General features: G+C 40.8%; 1 protein-coding gene across 1 annotated transcript in view; it reads left to right on the top strand.

Moving 5' to 3' along the window:
- Positions 1 to 17,784, top strand: part of GIGYF2 (GRB10 interacting GYF protein 2) — a 98,571-nt gene extending 80,787 nt beyond the window's left edge. Inside the window, exons 16-28 of the mRNA XM_032225223.1 lie at positions 1,388 to 1,495; positions 2,393 to 2,487; positions 4,953 to 5,053; positions 5,682 to 5,840; positions 8,563 to 8,721; positions 9,356 to 9,589; positions 12,313 to 12,435; positions 12,664 to 12,894; positions 12,979 to 13,187; positions 14,207 to 14,361; positions 14,853 to 15,013; positions 15,340 to 15,487; positions 16,187 to 17,784. Of these exons, the coding sequence (XP_032081114.1) occupies positions 1,388 to 1,495; positions 2,393 to 2,487; positions 4,953 to 5,053; positions 5,682 to 5,840; positions 8,563 to 8,721; positions 9,356 to 9,589; positions 12,313 to 12,435; positions 12,664 to 12,894; positions 12,979 to 13,187; positions 14,207 to 14,361; positions 14,853 to 15,013; positions 15,340 to 15,487; positions 16,187 to 16,254 (1,951 nt within the window). The 3' untranslated portion in view covers positions 16,255 to 17,784. The remainder of the gene's footprint in view (positions 1 to 1,387; positions 1,496 to 2,392; positions 2,488 to 4,952; positions 5,054 to 5,681; positions 5,841 to 8,562; positions 8,722 to 9,355; positions 9,590 to 12,312; positions 12,436 to 12,663; positions 12,895 to 12,978; positions 13,188 to 14,206; positions 14,362 to 14,852; positions 15,014 to 15,339; positions 15,488 to 16,186) is intronic.
- Positions 17,785 to 20,863: the final 3,079 nt, after the last annotated feature.

Genomic DNA, 20,863 nt, shown 5'->3' with positions numbered 1-20,863 from the left:
AGTCAAAGCCCATTTGGAATACTGTATCAGTTCTGTAGACCTTATTTTTAAAAAGATATTGATAAGACTGATTGAGTCCAGAGATGGGCAATAAAAATGGTGCAAGATCTGAAGAACAAAAGACATCAGGAGAGCAAGAGGAACTGAGTATGTACAACGTGGAGGAAAGAAGAAAAGGGGTGACATAATTGAAACCTTTAAATATATTAAGGGTATGAATAAGATTCTAGAAGGCAGTATTTTCAATATTAAGCAAAAATTAAGAACATGAGGGAAGTTCAAAACAGGAGGGAAGTTCAAAAGTGATGTAAGAAAATATTACTTCACAGAAAAAGAAGTGGAAGCTTGGAACCAATTTCTAGCAGTCATCAGTAACTGAGTTTAAATGTGTTTTGGATACACATGTGTCCATCATCCAACAATTTAAAATAAAATTGAATAAAATATAAAAATAATAATTAAAAATAATGGATAGATTAATTAAAAAGAAAACAAAAAACAAACTCAAAGGGTAGGTTCAATGGACCACTAAGTTTTTTTCTGCTATTAGTTCTGCTGTTAGAGGTCTGGAGTCATATCTGTTAAATATCTATCTATTCGTCCACATCAATTTGTAATTTTTTGTAAGCTTATTTATTGTTAGTCTTTTTCAAAGTACACATTTTGCTCTTATTTTATTAGAAAAATTGAGAATCGCAATTCATAGGACATAGACCTCATTTTTAAAAACTTTATTTACATTGAAGAATACAGTGTAATATGTTATACATAATACAAATTTTTAAAAATAGGTAACTAACATAGAGGAGAGTCATATTGAACTTTTGTAATAATTTAAATGTTTTCTTCTTTTAAGTATATCTTTTCAGAAAGTGAAATATAAAGATGATGATAAAGAAATGGAATAAAGACACAATAAAAGGAAACATCAGAATATTTCAAAACAATATAGTTCTGTGATCTGATATTAGTCTTACCATTAATTTAGTATTTTTTGTTTTAAGGTACCAGTTAACGTGACTTCCATCCCAATACACCATAGCATATATCAGGATTTTCTTGATTCTCTAAGGCAGTGTTTCTCAAGCTTGGCGACTTTAAGTCCCGTGGACTTCAACTCCCAGAATCCCCCAGCCAGCACAGCTGGCTGGGGAATTCTAGAAATTGAAATCCACAGGACTTAAAGCTGCCAAGGTTGAGAAACACTGCTCTAAGGGCTGCAAAGGGAAGATGTAAAGATACTAGCTTCTGTAGCTTATGTATACATATAGTCAGACTATTGTGTGTTTCCAGAATCAGATGTGTGTGTGTTATATGTGCATGTATTAATGAAGTTTAAAAAATGATTTTGTAAGTCAGAATGACTTTTTTGCATTTCCTTTTGAAGACAACAATATGCACAGGTGATGGCACAACATCAAAAAGCAGCTGTCTCATCTCAGCAGCAGCAGCAGCTGGCTCTCCTTTTGCAACAATTCCAGGCACTTAAAATGAGGTAAATATGCCGGTTCCAAGGCCACTGATGTGTTTTCTCTGACAAATACATCTCTTTATTTGCATGCAACCATCTGTCTCATTCGTGCTCTACATTATTTACATTGTATATTACCAATGTATCATATAATTGAAGGAATGCTTATTGATCAAGCAGAGAATTTTGTCCACTGAATGGGATGGGTAGAATTTCATGGGATTCCTTTTCTCTCACAAGTTCATATTCTGGTGTTTGGAGGGCTGTGATAAGGGATCTTCCTGAATATCATGTCCTCATTCCACTGAAGCCTCTGCAGAATTAAATCACAGAGTAACATGTACTTTCAAGATTCTTCTTGAAAGTCTTACAGGTAGTCCTCAAGTTATTTCTGTAATTAAACCTGCAATTATAGCTATGATGGTTATAAAGCAGGTCACCATATGACTGGATCTGATTTTATAAACTTTTTTTATGCTGGTTGTTAAGCAAACGCTGCTGTTAAGCAAATTCATTGTTCACCAAAAGTAAACCAATAAATTGTAATCACTAAACTGTTGTTAAGTCCCATTTTCAGTGTCTTTTTGACTTTCACTAAGTGGCTGGTCGTAAGTTGAGGATTACCTGACTAGAAATCTGTACAAGAAATCTGGGATTTGGAGGACCATTTATATCATATTTATTAATTTTTATCTTCCTGCAATATATTTATTTTCAATAATGCAGACTTTGTACTTAATTTCCAGCTGATAGTATTCAACATTTTTATGAAACTTCTAGATTTTGTTCAAGCTTGGAAAATACAGAGAAGTACAATACTACCTTAAAACTGGCTTTCTGGAAGGAAAGAAAACAAATGTATTAAAACATGATAATCTTTGTCTTGAGAGAGTGTGTTTACTCTCAGTCTTTATGTTATAGAAAAGTTGAACAGAACATGGTGCCACCTGTAACAAGATCAATGTCAGACACTAGTTCAATTTGGGAACTTCAATCAACTGCTCCACAAACTACTGGTAGGAAACAGTTTTTGAATGTGTTTATATTGGCTGCATTTAGATTGAATATTAAAGTTATTTATAAAACCAAAGTTTCAGTGACATTATAAGTAATATGTTCCAAAGCTGTGGCTTGAAATTCATAGCAAGCCATGATCTGCACCAGAATTTTAAGCAGTTATGAACCAATGATTTGTGGGATTTGGATATAATAAACGATAATTGTTACTGAGATATTCTGTGCTCTTAGAAGTTACTTACATATTTTACTGAGTAAAATACTTACAGAGTATAAGACGCACATTTTTACCCCCCAAAAGAGGGTGAAAATCTGGGTGTGTCTTATACTCCAAATGTAGCCCCGCCCACCTGGTCCGCGCGTCAGATTTTCGGGTGGTTCCAGGCAGCGAGGATCCTCACTGCCACATGGAGACTGATTCCCGAAGCAGGCCAGGGAATTGCATTGAAAGCCTTTTGAAGGCCCCCTCAGGAGCCATCAAATGCTTGCTGCTCCTCTGACACCCGCTGAAGCTCCTCCCACCACTGATGCACCTTCTCTTTTCCCCTGGCCAGATCCACCACCTGAAACGTGAGGATCATGGAAGAAAGAGCTTTCAGGTGGCACTACCTTCCGCACGCACTGTTTTTGGAATCAGGGAGGGGATCTGCCACCTGAAAATGCTTTCCTCCACGATCCTCACAGGTGTCAGAAGGCCAGCAAGGGCTTGGTGGCTCCTAAGGGGGTTGAGCCTTCTCCGCTCGCAACGTCATCGCCCTGAGGGCATTGCTTGGAAGCCGCTTCCCACAGCTCAGGAAGCACAAAGGAGGCTTAGCTCAAGTGTTCAAAAAAGGCTTTGAATCAAGCTTTGAAAGAAAGCCACGTTTGGAACCTGCCAAAAACCGCCGCCCGAAAAGCACTGCTTTCTTTCCCAGTTACTCAGAGGCTTTTGTATATGCTGCCCTCCTCCTCTTCCGCACAGGAGAGGTGCCTCAGAGATGCTAGATTTCTCTGGATGCTAGATTGGGAAGTTAAAAATCTGGAGTGGGGTTCAATCAAGCTTGATTCAAAGCTTTGGCTTTGGATCATTGTGCTGCCACCCAAAAATGCTGTTACAGTGATCTCTGCAGAGTCCACTTCACCTGCCCCTTCTTGGGCAGTTCCAGGCGGTAGAGATCGCCGTAACAGCGTTTTGGGGTGGCACTGAAGTGATCTCAGGAGCTTGATTGTACCCCATTCCAGGTTTTTAACTTCCCAATCTGTTCCTCTTCTCTTCCTCCACCCCCACCTCCAATCTGCCCGGACTTGGCATGCAGCAAAGAGATATAGTACTGAGAGCCTGGCACCTGCTTTTGCACCAAGATTAAGGAAGTGGGGTTGCGAAGAGGGCTGTGAACAAGCCCAATTGTTCAAGGAGGCAATCTTGCCAGGTCGTCTCTTTGGGCTTCCCTTTTGTGGCTCAGGGACCACCACGAAGATTAATCCAAATTAATCCACCATTAATCCAAATTAAAGGGATTCCCAATCCCCCCTCGCCCAATAGGCCATTCCCGGTCGAGCACATCAGTGGCGGTTTAGCAGCCCCCACGTGTCTTTCTCTCCTCACTGAAGAGAAGAAGTGAGCCGACTGCTGCTCCTTGGGCCAAGCAGCTCTGCATGGTCACCAGTCAGAGGGAAGAGGGGAAAAATAAAGTGCAGAGAGATATGTTTAGTCCCGCCCTGGGGAGGAGTAGAGAAAAGCGGATTTGAGATTGATAAAAGCCTTACCCTTTAGGGTGATCAAGCCCCCACACATTACGTTTTTGCCCTCCCTGGCTCCCAGAAGCACTTCGCAGGCCTCCCAAACTCTCTGCATGCCTCAGTTTTTAGAGGGTTTGGGAAGCCTGCAGAGTGCTCGGGGAGGGCAAATTTTTTTTTAAAAAAATTTACCTCTTCAAAATCTTGGTGCATCTTATACTCCGATGCGTCTTATATTCTGAAAAATATGGTAGTTAACATAATGCTGTCTTAGATTTATATACATAAGACCTTAAATAATTTAAAGTAAGGAAGGGAATGTTACTGAATCAGCTGTTCAGCTTATTGGCCTTAATATGTCTCTTTTAATATAAAATGCTTTCTAAATATTTTTTTTGATATGATTTCTTCTGCATTTTTATTGTTACTGATTGATTTATACCATTGTCTCAGCATCCTTCTCAACAATAACCCCTTTCTACATTTTTTCTTTGAGAAATCCAGCTGGATTTTATTTCCCATATCTTTAGACTACATGGGACTACAATTCTTAGGAACAAAAAAAGGTTTCTAATATAAGAATTTGCCAAAGCTATGAACTGTAAATTCAATTAATTGACTAGAGAATGTACTACTACTGGTACTAATTTAGGCTTATTCCCAATTTAAATATTTGTTATTTTTAATAGACTTGTGTTATATACATTACACATCTGCAGTCTCTATTTTTTCTCTGTTTGCTTTGAAGTCTGGGAAGGAAGTAGTGTCTGGGATCTCCCAATCGATACTGCAGCTCAGGGACCAGCTTTAGAACAGTTACAGCAGCTTGAAAAGGCCAAAGTTGCAAAGGTAAGGAGCAGTGTATATTTTATTATATGGGGTGAAATTGTTTTTACTTCAACCTCTAATTTATCTTTTTATAGCAGTTTACTGTGATGTGGCAGATGCTATTTGCCATAAATAGAGTGCAATATTTTACAATTGGTTGATTATGTGCTATCAAATTGGGATTGACTCTTAGTAATCACAAAGATAGATTTTCTCCATGACACTCTATCCTAACGTGGTCCTTCAGCTCTTTCAGTGGTGCATTGATAACCACATCCACCTTGTTCTGGTTGTCTTCTCTTTCTTTCCACCTTTCCCAGAATCAGAGCTTTTATGGGAGAATTAGATCGTCACATTATGTGTCCAAAGTAGGATAATTTGAACTTGGTCAATTGTTCCTTGAACGAGAACTCTGCGTTGATTTGTTCGATGATCTGTTTGTTTTCTTGGTTGGACATTAAATAAAGAATAGTTAATTCTGGAGCAGATACTGTTTTAGCACATTGTGAAGACAAAATACTGGGAAGGCATTCACTACTATACTTGTAGGGAAGGGTGCTAAGGCAAAACCATATACTAGCAAGAATCATGCAGTTATTTATAGAGATAATTCTATTGTCATATTTCTAGTATTGCTCTTAAATTTTAGCTAGAGCAGGAACGGAGGGAAGCTGAATTAAGGGCCAAAAGAGAAGAAGAAGAGCGTAAGAGGCAGGAGGAGCTCCGGAGGCAACAGGAAGAACTAATTAGGAGACAAGAGGAAGAAAGAAAAAGAAGAGAAGAAGAAGAGTTAGCTCGTAGGAAGCAGGTGACAATTCAAATATGTTAAATTATTATTATTGCCATGTTTAAAAAAGATGCCATTTTTCCAGTATCGTGCATGTGTGTAAGAAAGAAACATTGTAGAATTTAATTTTATTCTTACACTTTTCTACCTTATATCAGTAAAGCCATAGGAACATCTTCAGGACTGCTCTGAAGAATATTGTAACTGTCTGTCAGATAAAGATGTTCAGATTCACTCAGAATTGAACCTGACTGGGCAAGATTGATTGAACTGCCTGAAGCATGATTTTGTAGATTTACCTGACTTTGATGAAGTAGACAGAATTGGCTTGCAAGCACCAGCAAGTGTGTCTTCTCTGCTATAGCCCCTGCCCTCTTGTGCATCCTGTCTTCAGAATTACGATGACCACAAATGTGGCTTTCATAAGGCCGGGGTGACCTAACAATGTCCCCAGACGTGTATTAGGTGCCTCATTTCTTGACCATACTAACATCCATACATCTATGGTGGTAACTTTACTCAGCAGCCGTATATATTTATTTGTATGATTTTAATTATTTTTATGGTTATGCCACTTAAGAGTCACTTGTTGAGATAGGTGGCTATAGAAATCAAATAAATAAAAATATGTTTCATACTAGCGCAGTACTCAAGTGTAGTATTGCAACAAAACTCTGCCCATAGCATGGAGTTTGATCCTGACAGGGCTCAAGATTGACTCAACCTGCCATCCTTTGGAAGTTGGTAAAATGAGATCCCAGATTGTTGGGAGCAATATGCAAAGAATGCTGACCTTGTAAACCACCCAGAGAGTGCTATAAAGCACCATGGGGGATATATAAATCTAAATGCTATTTCTATAGTTTCAAAAAAGGAGAAATAAGTATTAAATGGGAAAACATCCAAATATTTAAAAGCAATAATTTAACCAACATTCCAATTATCTTCTGTTTGTATTTTTAAAACTATAACATAATTTCCTGAAAAATAAATATTGTAGTCTGTTTATTTATACTCTGCATGTAATAATTACTTGTTAGTTACAAGGTTTTCTCTTTCCAAAAGGTAGACAGAGATTTCAGATGTTGCCAATAAAATTTGCTAGCTTAATTTTTTTTTAAAATGCTTCAACGACATGAACAGCAATGGTCAAAGAAAACACACTGTACTTCTATTCATCAGTTCCTCCATCCAGAGTGCTTCATTTGGAAGGAGCCCAGGAGCTTTCTTGTTGAAACATTTTGTCCAGCAAGAAAACAACCAGCAGAATATGCACCACACTCTAGGGCAGTGAGGCATCAGAGTGGGCAGATAGTGCCCGTATACGAATTATGTATACTAATTTACAAGAAAAAATAATTTTTGAATAGTAATTTTACCTCCTCATGTTGCTTGTGGATTTTAAATAAAGAATGCACAAATAACCTTTAGGGGGCTAAAAAGAAATGAAGCTGAATAAATGTGTGGGGTCCTTGATGCTCCAAGCCCACCCTTTATCCAATCAATAAAAGATGTATAACAACACATTTTTTTCAGGATGCTACCAGCTTTTTAGTAGTCAAGATTTCTCACTTCAGATTTCACTATGAGCAACTAGATTAGGAGGATGTCTTATACTTTCAAGTATATAATCATCATTAAGGATGATTATGTTACAAATAGAGAGACATGGCTACATAGTCTCACTGCCGCGTTTCCCCGAAAATAAGGCAATAAGTCTTATTTTCTTTTTACACACAAAATATAGCTTGGGCCTTATTATGAGGGGAGGGTTTATTGTTTTGGGGTTGCCGGGCGGCTGCTCTATTGCACGCTCACGAGCAGCCACCCGGCAAACCCCCTTTCCAGCCAGACACAACGCCATTCACTGACCTAGGGGTATTGCCAAGCCGCGTGAGCGCCTGTTCTCCACCGCCCGGCTCCCGCAGCTTGGCGCCTTCAAAATGCCAGTGAATGGCGCTCTGCATGGCTGGAGAGGGGGGTTGCGTGAGCGGATGTTCCTTTCTCTCTCTCGTGCACCTCCCAGCCTCACGATACCCTGGCCCAGCTCTCCCTGCAGAGCCAGGGCACCCCTGGTGCCACCACCGCCATCTCAGCATGGCTTTTTCGGCAGCTTCCAAACCGAGTCTTCCAGCAGTGGCAGCTCTGGGCATATGCTCTATGGTTGTACATTCTGCCGACAGCTAGCCCACAACCATAAAGCATACATACAGAGCAGCCACTGCCAGCGGTGCAGAGTGCCAATCACTGGCATTTCGAAGGCGCCAAGCCACGGGAACCAGGCAACAGCGAACAAGCACTCTCGCGGCTTGGCAATACCCCTAAGTCAGTGAATGGCGCTCTGCACGGCTGGAAAAAGGGTTTGCCGGGTGGCTGCCGTGCCCAGCTCTTTGGGAGCCCGCTTGCAAGAGAGCAGCCGCCCGGCAATCCCCCTCTTCAGCTGGGCACAGTGCCGCTCACCAACCTAGTGGTATCCCGAAGGCACCAAGCAAAGCGATCACCTTTAACACACACACACACACACACACACACACCCGGTTCCCGCAGCTTGGCACCTTCGGGATACCGCTGGGTTGATGAGCAGCACTCTGCCTGGTCGGAGGTGGGGGGGTTGTCCAGGTCTTATTTGCGGGGGAGAGCTTATATTTTTGCCCACCAGAAAAATGTGGCATGGCCTTATCAGGACATGTTGTATTTTCGGGTAGGTACTAATGGTGCAGTCTAACTTTTCTTTTTGTGTAAGGAGGAAGCTCTCAGGCGACAACGGGAACAAGAAATTGCACTAAGGAGGCAGCGAGAGGAAGAGGAACGGCAACAACAGGAAGAAGCACTTAGAAGGTTGGAAGAAAGGAGAAGAGAAGAAGAGGAAAGACGGCAGCGAGAAGAGTTGCTTCGGAAACAGGTGAAGAGAAAGATGCTGATCTGTTCAGAATGAGTAGACCTGATAATCTCTGCTGCCTTCATGGCAATAGATATTGCATTTTTCCTCCCGAGTAATTATTATATTTTTAACAGGTCATTATAGATGACACAGAAAAGAGATTGTTATTGATTAAACACAAGAATTTTAGCAATTCAAAATTGATAAATGAAGAAACTACCTCAACTGAAGAAGCTTTTAAATGAACTTTGAAAACCTGTTTTCCCAACACTGGGGTAGTGTTGTGTTTGGTGTGCAGTTTTTGTTTACTTTGAGTGTGTTTCTTTTTTTCCTGTTACATGTACTATCATGTTTACTTTTTGTTTATCTGTTTTTTTTTCAGAAGTTGTATCTGTTTTTGCATTTAAGTCACCCAGTTGGGGATAGATGGATGAAGTTATATAACTAATATATAAATACACTAGGGTGTAATGCATTTTTGAGGACCGTTTAGTTGAATTATTTGAAATTAGTTCTATTCTACCCAATAGTTATGTTTTGGAGCAAGTTGCATTATTTAAAGCAGAGAATATCTACATGTCTGTAGAATTGCTTTGAAAGTAAACATTTTAATCTAGAAATTTAGAGGATTTGCTTTTTTTTCTGACCTGGAAAGGAAGAGGAGGCTGCCAAATGGGCACGTGAAGAAGAGGCCAAGCGTCAGGTAGAAGAAAACCGACTGCGCATGGAAGAAGAAGCAGCTCAGCAGCGGCAAGAAGAGGAAGAACGGAAGCGGAAAGAGCTGGAACTCCAACGCCAGAAGGAAATTATGAGGCTGAGGCAGCAGCAACAGGAAGCTTTGCGTCGATTGCAGCAGCAACAGCAGCAGCAGCAACTCGCGCAGATGAAGGTACCAATTCTTCTCAGTGTAACTTTTGTCTTGTTAGCAAATGAATATGAATTATGCTCATAACGAGACTAGAGATTCATCCTGTTAATTCTGCAAAACCTGTACAATTGTTGCCGGTTTTAACTTCAGATCAGAATAAATATATCTCGTATTTCAATGAGCAGCGTGTTTGCCATTCAGTGTTTCCAGTAGACAGAGAATAAGCCCTCTTTTGAGCTCCAAAGGAAACCCATAGTATTATTTCTTTACTCCCTAAACAAAAATTTTTAAATTTGTCAAGTACCACATGTTAGTTCTAAGTCTAGAACTATGAGAGGGAACAGGTAGTCTTGGTTTAATGACCATTCCTTTAGTGAGCTTAGTTACAATGGCACTTTAGAAGTTAGCTATGGCAGCCTCTCCACAGCCATTTGATCAAAATTCAGACATTTGGCAGCTTGCCTACATTTGCAACCATAGCGTGTGCTTCAGCTCCCCCCGCCTGTTTACCTACCCCCCTCCTCTGCCATTCCCGCTGCTCTGCCCTTTGCTACTCCAACTAACCTTTATCCTCTTCTTCCTCCTGCCTACTGACAGAGCGCACCCAGCTGATCCAGCTCTTGGCCCTTTGCCTTGCGTAGCACCCTGCATTTGACTGCAACCCCCAGCTGGCCTTTGCCATCTTCCTCCTCCTGCTGTTCATAAGACCTTGTCAGCTGAGGCAACTGCTGGCCCTTAGCAAAGCCTTCTGCAGTATCAGCAGGAGGAGGAAGACACAGAAGGTCAACTGCGGGTGGGATGTGGAGTGAGGGCAGCTAAAAAATTAGAAATGCAGTGGAGATAGACAGATGGGAGGGATTGAATGAGAGGCAAGCTTGGCAGTACAGCAGAATCTCATCTGCCAAAGAGAGCTCACCAGGCCTGGAGGAGGAGAAGGTAGTAGGACAGAACTGGTAATTTGTGCAGGCTAAGAGAAATCTGAGTTCCTTGTCTAACAACAGCCTTGTCTAATGACCAGAAGCAGGAACAATTGGAGCAGCTATTGCTAAGCAGTGCGGTCATATGTTTCACTTAATGACCACTTCACTTAGCAATGGAAATTCTGGCCCTTATTTGGGTCATTAAGCAAAGACTACTTGTGCAATATTTTTGGTGTTCACAACATTGGGTTTTAATACCACCATATATTTTTTTTTACAAGAAGCTGAAACTGAATAGTTCACGCAAAAGATGCAAACATATAATTTACAGAATGTGATTATTTTAAAGACAGATTGTAATTCTTTTCTGAATCTCTACTACCCTTGATGGGTGGAGAAATCTACAACTCCAGCAGAACAAATACAGGTATTCCATGACTTATGACCACAGTTAGGTCCAGAATTTCCATTGCTAAGCAATGCGATCATAACATGCGATGTCATCTGACTACATCGCTTAGTAACAGCAAACTTGACATTCCCCACTGCTGCTGTTAAGCAATTTCAGTGGTTGTTAGGTGAGAACCCATCCCAATCTAAACTATTCCAGGTTTGATCCCTCCCAGCCTCAAACCTTGATTCTTCTGTTGCTTCCCCTTCAACTCTCCCCAACTATTTATTCCCCTCCCCCCCCATCTCTGCCATTTTGGCTGCCCTGTCTTGCACCTGGAAGCAGGATAGTGCAATACTGTCTAATCCCAGGAAGCTCCAACAACAATATCCCCAAAGCCTCAACATCCCAGGAAGTGCCCCAGTTCCAGCCGTGCTTGTCTACCCTGTACTACCAGTCCCCTGCCAACCCAACTGACCTTCAAAATCTGGTCCTGCAGCTGACGAGGTGCATCCATCCTGCCCCTTCCTAAAGCAGCTGCTGACCACGTGAGTTGATCTACCTCACGTCTCATGAGGAAGCCACTATGCGCAATCTGGGAAAGAAAATCTCGTGCAGCTAGCAGATGCCTTGTGAAGGGTCAGGACAGGGACCATGGAGTACAGAGGGTCAAAAGGATATAAATGCCAGGGATAGGTAGGTGAGTCAGGGGAGTTAAAGTATCCCTGTGGTTGTTAAGTGATGCAGACTGCTAATTGCCTTAATTTTGATCATGTGATGGTGAGGCACTGCAATAGCTGTAATCTTGCGGACCAATCATAAGTCCCTTCATTTAGTGCCACTGTAATTTTGAATGATCACTCAACAACTGGGCGTAAGTTATTTGTGTATAATAAGCAATGTTGTATTTTATGCATTATACTATACTGGCTCTTCCCCCCCCCCCCCCCCCCCCCCCCCCCTGTTTTTCAAGGCTGCCCTGTATGGCACACCACATTTAATCATTCTAGATAAAAAGTTTGCCCAAATGCTCTGTCTCATGGTCTTGCTTTTGTTAATACATCTTTTTTAATTCCCCCTTCTGAATTACTGGTTCTTCAACTGTTTTAGCTGTTTCCTGTTCTTTTACATGGGATATTTAAGTTCAATAAAATCCATTTATTTTTCACAGTTCTCTGCCTCAACCTTTAGTCTGAACCTTACTGCTGTAGAAACTATTTCTCTTTGTCGGCAATATGAAATTTTTACTGAGCTACAAGCTTGGGTGTCATACAGAAAAAGATAGCAATTGTACAGTATAAGAGAGCAATAATCAAATTGTGGTTAAGTTAATACCTGTAGTCTTGTTGTTACCCTTTCTTTATTCTTTATCTCATTTTTTGATGTATTTCTTGTCTCCGTTAATTGGTTTTTCTGTGTATATCTCTTCCTAGCTCCCTTCTTCTTCAACATGGGGTCAGCAATCCAGTTCAAGAGCTTGTCAGTCACAAGCAACATTATCATTAGCAGAAATCCAAAAGCTTGAAGAAGAGAGAGAGAAACAACTTCGAGAAGAGGTAAATGTTATAGTTTCCAAACAATAAACAGTTTTGGGTATCTGCTGAGCAAGAACTTCGGAACTTGTTTCCTTAAGCCTGGGATCTGCATTGGGAAAGACATTACATGATTCTACTCACTTCTTTCTGCTTCTGAAAAATCCACTGTTGCTTGCTAATATGAGTGTGGCTACTAGAGGGCACTCCTGTGATGTTTTGCAATCAAGTTTTGCACTTACTATCTTCTAGCAAAGGCGTCAACAGCGTGAACTAGTGAAAGCTCTCCAGCAGCAGCAGCAGCAACAGCAACAGAAGCTGTCTGGTTGGGGAAATGTTGCCAAGTCTGCCGGCACTACAAAATCTCTCTTGGAGATACAGCAGGAAGAGGCAAGGCAGATGCAGAAGCAGCAACACCAGCAGCAGCAGCCGCAGCAGCAACACCAGCAGCCGCAGCAGCAGAGCAGACCCCGCAGCACTACAGTGAGCAGCTCCTACATTTTAATGTTTATAATTTCTCATTGAAGTCAAGGCAGATTTAAATACTTCATCCTTTTTGTTCCCCAGCAACATTCAAATCGGCATACCAGCATTGGCAATTCGGTATGGGGCTCTTTAAGCACAAATCCTAGCAGCCAGTGGGCATCAGATCTTGTCAGTAGTATTTGGAGTAATGCTGATACAAAAAATTCAAACATGGGATTCTGGGATGATGCAATCAAAGAAGTGGGCCCTCGTAATGCAACTAATAAAAACAAGAACAATGCTAGCATCAGGTAAGAATGTGTGTGGTTGAATTTTTCTTTCTTCTGTTCGACAGTGCCAAAGCTTGCGGCATTTCTTAAAAATGGCTCAGTGGACGAAAGTTTTCTATCAAACCACAGCACAACCAGGATTGTTTATTTCATCATATTTTAGGTTAGCCGGTATAAATAACTGGGGAAAGCATTAGGTATGGTAAAAGGCCATTACATGCAGTGAGCTATCCAGCTTTGTCTTAAGAAGAACAAGGAGTCATTTATGCATTTCCAAAAGCTAAGTCTGGCTTTTAAATAAATATTTATTGATCCTACCTGTATTATGTTTACAAATAACTCAAGGCAGAGAACATCCCTTATACTCCTTCCTCATTCTATCCCCCCACCCCCTCCAACAACAACAACCAACCCTGTCAGATGAGTTGGGCTAAGAGAGAGTACTGGTCCACAGCCTTCCTCATGGCTTTCATGAGTAAGATGGGACTAGAATTCACATTTTCCTGGTTTTTAGCAAGGCCTTGCCTGCCTGCCTGCCTGCCTGCCTGCCTGCCTGCCTGCCTGCCTGCCTGCCTGCCTGCCTGCCTGCCTGCCTGCCTGCCTGCCTGCCTGCCTTTGTATAGCCACCCATCTTAATACTGAACCTTGGGTGGCTTACAACCTACTCTATCATATATGTTAGGTCCAGAAATATCCAGGATGATTTACACAGGGCAAGACTTCTGCTGTGACCATCTCCCTGTGACACATGTTTTTCAGGATAGAAAGATGGAAGGTAGTCATTGAACAGGTAGGGCAGGTTAATCCAGCCTATTATGGAGTCAAGTAAGTATGAGTAGAAGTAAATGGATAGATAGTAAGTCCAGCTAGCTGCATCTATTAAGATTATACCTTATTGTACACCCATATGATTTTTTTAAATATAATTGATAGATTGCTAGAGTTTTCTGGTTTCTAGAGTTACATACTTCCTATCCTGTTCCTGGCAACCTACATCCCTTCTTTATACTCTGCAGTGATAGTGTTTTTCTTTGTCCCAGTAAATCTATAGATGTTACAAGCAGGCATAACAAGAAGGTAGAAGAAGAAGAAAAGTTATTGAAATTGTTTCAGGGAGTTAATAAACCTCAGGATGGATTCACTCAGTGGTGTGAACAAATGCTTCATGCACTCAACTCAGCTAACAACTTGGATGGTAAGCAGTAGTAAAAGGTACAAGCATCTTACAATATATACCATGCATGCTACCACATATTACAAGGAATTATATCATAGTTGCATTCAAAATCCATGATACTGTTTTGTAGTATAAATAAATATGAGAAAATTACAGGAGATCCAATACTCATTGCCCAATATATAAATATATAAGTGCGTGGATATATAAATTGTGTTGCATAATACCGCTTATATTTTTGAATTGTAGATCTTAGCACAGGACTTTCTGCATTGCTGAAAATTAAATGAAGTAGAAATAGTCTGTTGTTTTCATTAGCAAGTAATTCAGTGACGATAGGAAACATTTTTTGTTTTTTTATTCAAGCAGAAATAATTTTGTTTTACATAAAGTTTCTAAAGACGTTTATCAAATAGTTCGTACTGGAAAGCTCTTGTCCATTGCATTGCATTGCTTTCCTTAACATTCTTTACAGAGTTCTCACAATTGAATCTCTCTTCTTGTTCTAGTTCCCACATTTGTTTCTTTCCTGAAAGAAGTGGAATCTCCTTATGAGGTTCATGATTACATCAGAGCTTATCTTGGGGACACCCCTGAAGCCAAGGAATTTGCCAAGCAGTTTCTTGAGCGCCGTGCCAAACAAAAAGCCAACCAACAACGGCAGCAGCAGGTTCATATTTCTGTTTTGGGGAAATATTTCCAAGTCAGAAGTAGATATTACTCGGGCAGAGAAAAATGCATCAGATAGATGTGGAATTGTTCCTGAAAAGGAGAGCGTATTTGAGCATGGATGTATTAATATAGAAACTATTCATCTTGAAGCTTTTCTTAAAACTGTATGTAGATAAAAAGGAAATGAACATATGGAAAATGTCTATCAGGTAACTGATAGTGTATGAAAATATCTTCTGATACATTCCTACAATAGGGGAAATGCTTCTTAGGCAAGTACATAAAAACTTAATTTTTATCTTAAAATATGTCCTTTATTTCCAGGATTCTGTATGGGGGATGAACCATAGTTCTTTGCATACTGTCTTTCAAACTAATCAGAGCAACAATCAGCAGTCCAGTTTTGAAGCAGTGCAGAGTGGCAAAAAGAAGAAGAAACAAAAAATGGTTCGCGCAGATCCAAGCTTGTTAGGTGAGTTTTAGAACCTTCAAATTATAATTAATTTGTAACATTGGTGTGCCTTCCAGTCAGCCTTAACTTCTGACAGCTAATCCCTGGACTAATCCCTGCAGTTTTCTTGGCAAAGCTTTTTGGAAGTAGTTTGCTGCTTCCCCCTTCCTAGAGCTTAGGGAGAGCAACTGACCTAAAATTATCCAGAAATTTAATATGGTATGTTAAATAAATGGAGACCCACAGAGAACATAGAAACTAAGATAAAAGAGTTGGTGATAACTATTTTTTCTCCTCTTGGGATTGCAGTTTTATTTATCAGTCAACACCCCTTTAGTCCCCAGAGTTTGCTACACAGATTATTTTATTAGTTCTACAATCAGATGTATGCAAGAAAACAGCTGCTAAAGTTTTATGTACATATCTGTGCATTTAAATTTCATATGCTCCATCTTGTTGATTTGTTAGATTCCTAAAAACAATAGATAGTGGGCATGTATTTTTTAAATGAAATATGTGATTATCAAGAAAATTCTTCAATAATACTTTTATTAAATGAATCAATGTTTTAAAAGTACTGAACTGATATACTAGAAAGTTTTTTTTCTTAACTATGATCTATAATTTTGTATGGTTGTTTAATTAGATGTCAATTGGCAAGTATGAAACATGATTCATCTGTGAACTGATAAATTGTAAACTTGGATCTGTGTTTTTCAGGTTTCTCAGTCAATGCTTCATCAGAACGGCTCAATATGGGAGAAATAGAGACTTTGGATGACTACTGAGTAAATACCACTCACCTGGCTTTTCCAGTGTCTGTTAACCATGCATTCTCCACTGCTGGACTGAGTCCTTTCTCTTCACTGCTGTCATCTTTGCCTTGCAAATGGATCACAGAATCAATCATATCAGGCTGCTGTTTTTAGCTTCAACAAATGCTTTCTGCCCAGGATTGCACAGCCACCTTCATTTATATTGGCCTTTGGTTTTTGTACTGGGTAGACAGAAAAGAAGATTTATTCAGAGGTTCAATTCAAAGCACTGTGAGTGATTTTTTTTTCTCCCAAGCTATTTGGAAAGCCATCTGGAGGTCTACATATGGTAGCTTCCTTCCCTTTTGTCATTACTTTCACAACAATAAGCCCGTGCAATCATGGTGGAGAGCTCATGGTTAACAGATGTCATTCAGAACCAAAATGCCATGCAGATACTGACTTCCATGCCTTCCAATTTCAGGAGGTGCATTCATAAATAAACTGTAAAACTGCCAACAGCAGAATTTTTTTGTGGTGGGCAGCATTCAGCTTGGATTGGTCTGGCATTGCACATCCCTGTCAGCCTATCTTCAGCACATTGCATTTGGGGAAGCTCAAGTCTGTCTTCATTAAGTGGTGTTGTCAACGCTACTTGAGTTCAGGCTTCGGTGCATCCAGCCTTCTTGAACAATTGGGGACTCAAGTTGTGGGAGGAGGCACTTACTTCAGGCTGAATTTCTCCTGTAATTCTCTTTGCTCCATTGTGATTGGGCCAGTTATTTTGGACCCTTCTGCTGTGAATTTGTCTCGTTTCAGAGGCACATAGGATCTTTACCATATGTATGTTCATCAGTTGGCTTTGTATGAGGATTTGACACTACCTTTGGAGCATGAAATGTAGCCAGATTTTCATCTGGTTACATATGATGGTGATTCAGGATTTTGTAAGTTCTGCAGCAGCATTATGCCAATAAACAGGAGATGTCGTCTTCAAAGAAAAATAAATGAGACAAGGAATTTGAGCATTGGCAGTGTCTATGTTTGTAAACAAAATCATATGAATAAAATGCAGTGTGCTGGTTTTTGTTACATAGTACCCTCTCCCATTACTCTAACTGTGCCCATATTTATACCATCCATCTTTTCCCAGTTATATTCCAGAATTCAGTGCACTTAGGTACCTTCACCCTTGTCCTCCACCCCAATCTCCCACTTGCGCAGTGAAGTTGCTGTGTGAAGATTTTTTTTTGTCATCCCCTGAAGAAAACAACCGAAGTTGCTTTAATTTTTATTTCAATTGATTTTCTTCTCCTTTTCTCATCTTTCAAATGCAAATTTGTACAATAACTGTATAGATTGTAGACTTGTAAATAGTTTTGCATCTACTAGCACAGAGAAACCTGTCACAAATCTGCTCTCCTTTACTTTGTACACTTATGAAGCAGGGAGAGCGGGTAGTTATGTTTACAACAGATCTTTAAATTCCCTCTGAACTCTACATAGTAAGAGGGAGTGGGGATAAGAAGTTTAAAAAAAATAAAACCTGGTTGTATTATTGCACATATTGTTTGCTTTTGTCAAAACCAGTTTTGGCAATCTTTTGTGGTGCTAAACTCAGCCTTGAAGTGCTACAAATACCCATTTGCTTAATTGACAAGCAAGTACAGAGGAGCTGGAGGGACAGAAGATGCTTTATTTTGTAATCCTAGAGGAATGTTGCTGGTTTTTCTACTTGATAATTTTAGAGGTGGAAATAAACATCAAGGCTGCAAATGTTTGACAAAGATTCACTCTTCACTTTTTTCCATTTGAAGACATTCGCTTATTCACACTCTTGTTTCGTTTATGCAAGAGACGTAGGTTTGGGTAGTTCCTTTTACAGTTGTAAACATCTAGCATAGAGACTTTAATAAGCCCAGTGTGATCAAAATGGCAAGTACTGTATCAACAGTGGTTGTTTGTTTGTTTGTTTTTTCAAACTAAAAAATGGTTCTCTAATCTATTTGTAAAAGATGCTGTCTCTTGGGAACAGCGGTGATTTTATGTGACTTTTAAATGTAGACTTAACACCTAGATCTGCACTCCTTAACACTTAGTTTTTGTGCTAGATTTCAATAGCTGTTTTAGGATGAGTTAAGGAAATAAAAAAGTCAGATTAACTATGTTTCAAATTTTGTATAAACATTTTAGAATTTCCACTTCCCTTAATTAGTGTAACCAAATATTTTTATAGAGCCCTATAGAACAGTTCTGTGCATCTCATCTCAAAAGTAAGTCCTATTAAATTTTATTAGATTTACTTCCAAATAGGTTTTAGAATTGCTGTCTTCGCATAAGCCCCAATTTTTTAAAAGTGAGATGTAAATAAATTATGTAAATAGGGATGTTTGCTAGTCCAAAACGTGTATACAGACAATTCTGAATATGTAAGAAGCAAGTTCTAAATTGAATTAATTTTAGTAAAAATTGGCATGGATAAAATTTGAAGCTCAGGAAACCACTGCCTTATTTGAATATTACTACTACTACTACTATACTGCTATTAATAATAACCCTTCTTTTGTATAATCTTATAATTCATGGAGAGACGGATGACAGATTGAGATCTCTAAATAGAACTTGACTGATTTGCAGTCAATTGACAAAGATCTCAGACTTAAATTAGACAGAGTAGATTCAGATTCAGATTTAATTTATTTGTATGCTGCCCTTCTCCGGGAGGGACTCAGGGCGGCGAACAACTCAAAAGGGGAAAGGGGATACAAACACAATACATATAATTAAAATACACAAGAGTCATACAGCCATACAAGTCGAGAGGGGAGGGGAACTCATCAACCCCAGGCCTGCCGGCACAGCCAGGTTTTGACAGCTTTCCGGAAGGCCTGGAGAGGGGTGAGGGTCCGAATCTCCGCGGGGAGTTCATTCCAAAGGGCCGGAGCTGCAACAGAGAAGGCCCTCCCCCCGGGTAGTAGCCAGATGGCATTGGCTGGTAGACGGAACCCAGAGGAGGCCGACCCTGTGCGATCTAACGGGTCTGAATCTGAATCTGAATCTGAATCTGAAATTAGACAGAGTAGACCCATGATGGCAAACCTATGGCACATGTGCCGGAAGTGGCACACAGAGCCATCTCTCTGGGCACACCAGCCATCGCTCGTTGCTCTTCCAGGTTCCATCGTCCACATGCACACTGGCCAGCTGGTCTTCATGCACAGGGGAGCGCTGGAAACAGGAAGAGCAGCACCTTGATGCGCATGCATGTGTCAGGAAGTTGAGCTTCAGGTTTCCAGCGCATACATGCGTGCCAACCAGCTGGTCTTGCGCACATGCACACCAGAAACCGGAAGACTAGGTGACTGGCATGCATGTGACCGCTGGAAACTGGAAGTTCAGCTCCCTGGCGCATGCATACACGCTGCGGAACTGTTCTTCCGCTTTCCGGTGCTCCAGCGTTTGCACACCAGAGAACTACTCTTCCTGTTTCTGGCGCTTCCCTCCTCCACACACCGGCTCCCATTTCACCACTCAGTGCTGAAAGGTTTCGTCAACAATGGAGTAGATTGATACTTATCTATGCAAAACATTCCACTATATGAACTTGTAAATAATTTTCTTCATTCATGTCAGAAGCCCTACAAACATACAGACATAGAATATTCAATACTGAACAAGTAAAATGGGCATAAAATAGGTGATAAAAACATAGCACATTTAGAAGATGTAAAATAAGTAGGATTAGAACTAAATGATATTAATTTAATAAATAATAAATAATCTTTTTCTTTGAGCCACCATTTGTAGTTGGTGATCTCAAGATTCTCCAAAGTTGGTAGAGACAGCAGTCATGCATGGGTTAACTCAGCCAGTAGCCAATAGAACTGAGTCTATCAAAGTAGAGGAGTGTCCTCCCGCTTTTTTAGACTTAGTTTGATCAGAACTGACTGTGCTAATTGCTCTCTCCTCAACATTTCTACTTAAAAATTCTGAATTGGCTACTCTAATTAGATTTAATTGGAATTTCCTCTCAAATTTATCTTCTAAATTACTGGTGGAGGTCAGATCGTCGCTGATAGCTCCCCTCAGAGCCAAGGCTCTCTCTCTTAGCCCCAGGGCTTCTTGAGGGGGATTGCCAGGGTGTCTTTGAGGCTTCAGCCTCCTGACCTTGCTGGCAGTTTGCACAGATGTCCTGAACTGGCCGTTGGAGGCTCTGCTTAGTGCTGCCACCTCTGCTGGCTCTCCCCCGCCACCAAATGCTGCTGCTGCCTCTGGGACAGCGCCACCGCTGCACGCCGACGCCGCTACTCAGCGCTCCCGCCACCGCCAGACCGCTGCAGCTGCCCTTCACTTCTGCAGCCTCTCCGTAGGGCCACCAGCGCCCTTATATCTCCCGCAGCCTCGGCTACCTCGTGGCACCCGGCCCATAGGCTCTGTAACTTCAGTGGCCATTTTGTTTTGGCGCGAAGAAGCTCTGGCGGCTATTTTGAGTCAACAAGTCATGAGTACAGGCCATGGCCTCCTCTCCTACCCAGGAACCACAAGTGCCTCCAATTGCCCGGGCCCCTGCCCCCACCAACGAATCCCTTTGTGACTCATAAGAGCAGGCCCGCCTCAGAGGTTCCCCCCACTGGGCCCCCTC

The sequence above is a fragment of the Thamnophis elegans genome, chromosome 10 (genome assembly GCF_009769535.1).
Source record: "Thamnophis elegans isolate rThaEle1 chromosome 10, rThaEle1.pri, whole genome shotgun sequence".
Classification (NCBI taxonomy): Eukaryota; Metazoa; Chordata; class Lepidosauria; order Squamata; family Colubridae; genus Thamnophis; species Thamnophis elegans.
The sequence above is the reverse complement of the archived record's forward strand: the minus strand, read 5'-3'. Positions and strand labels throughout refer to the sequence as shown.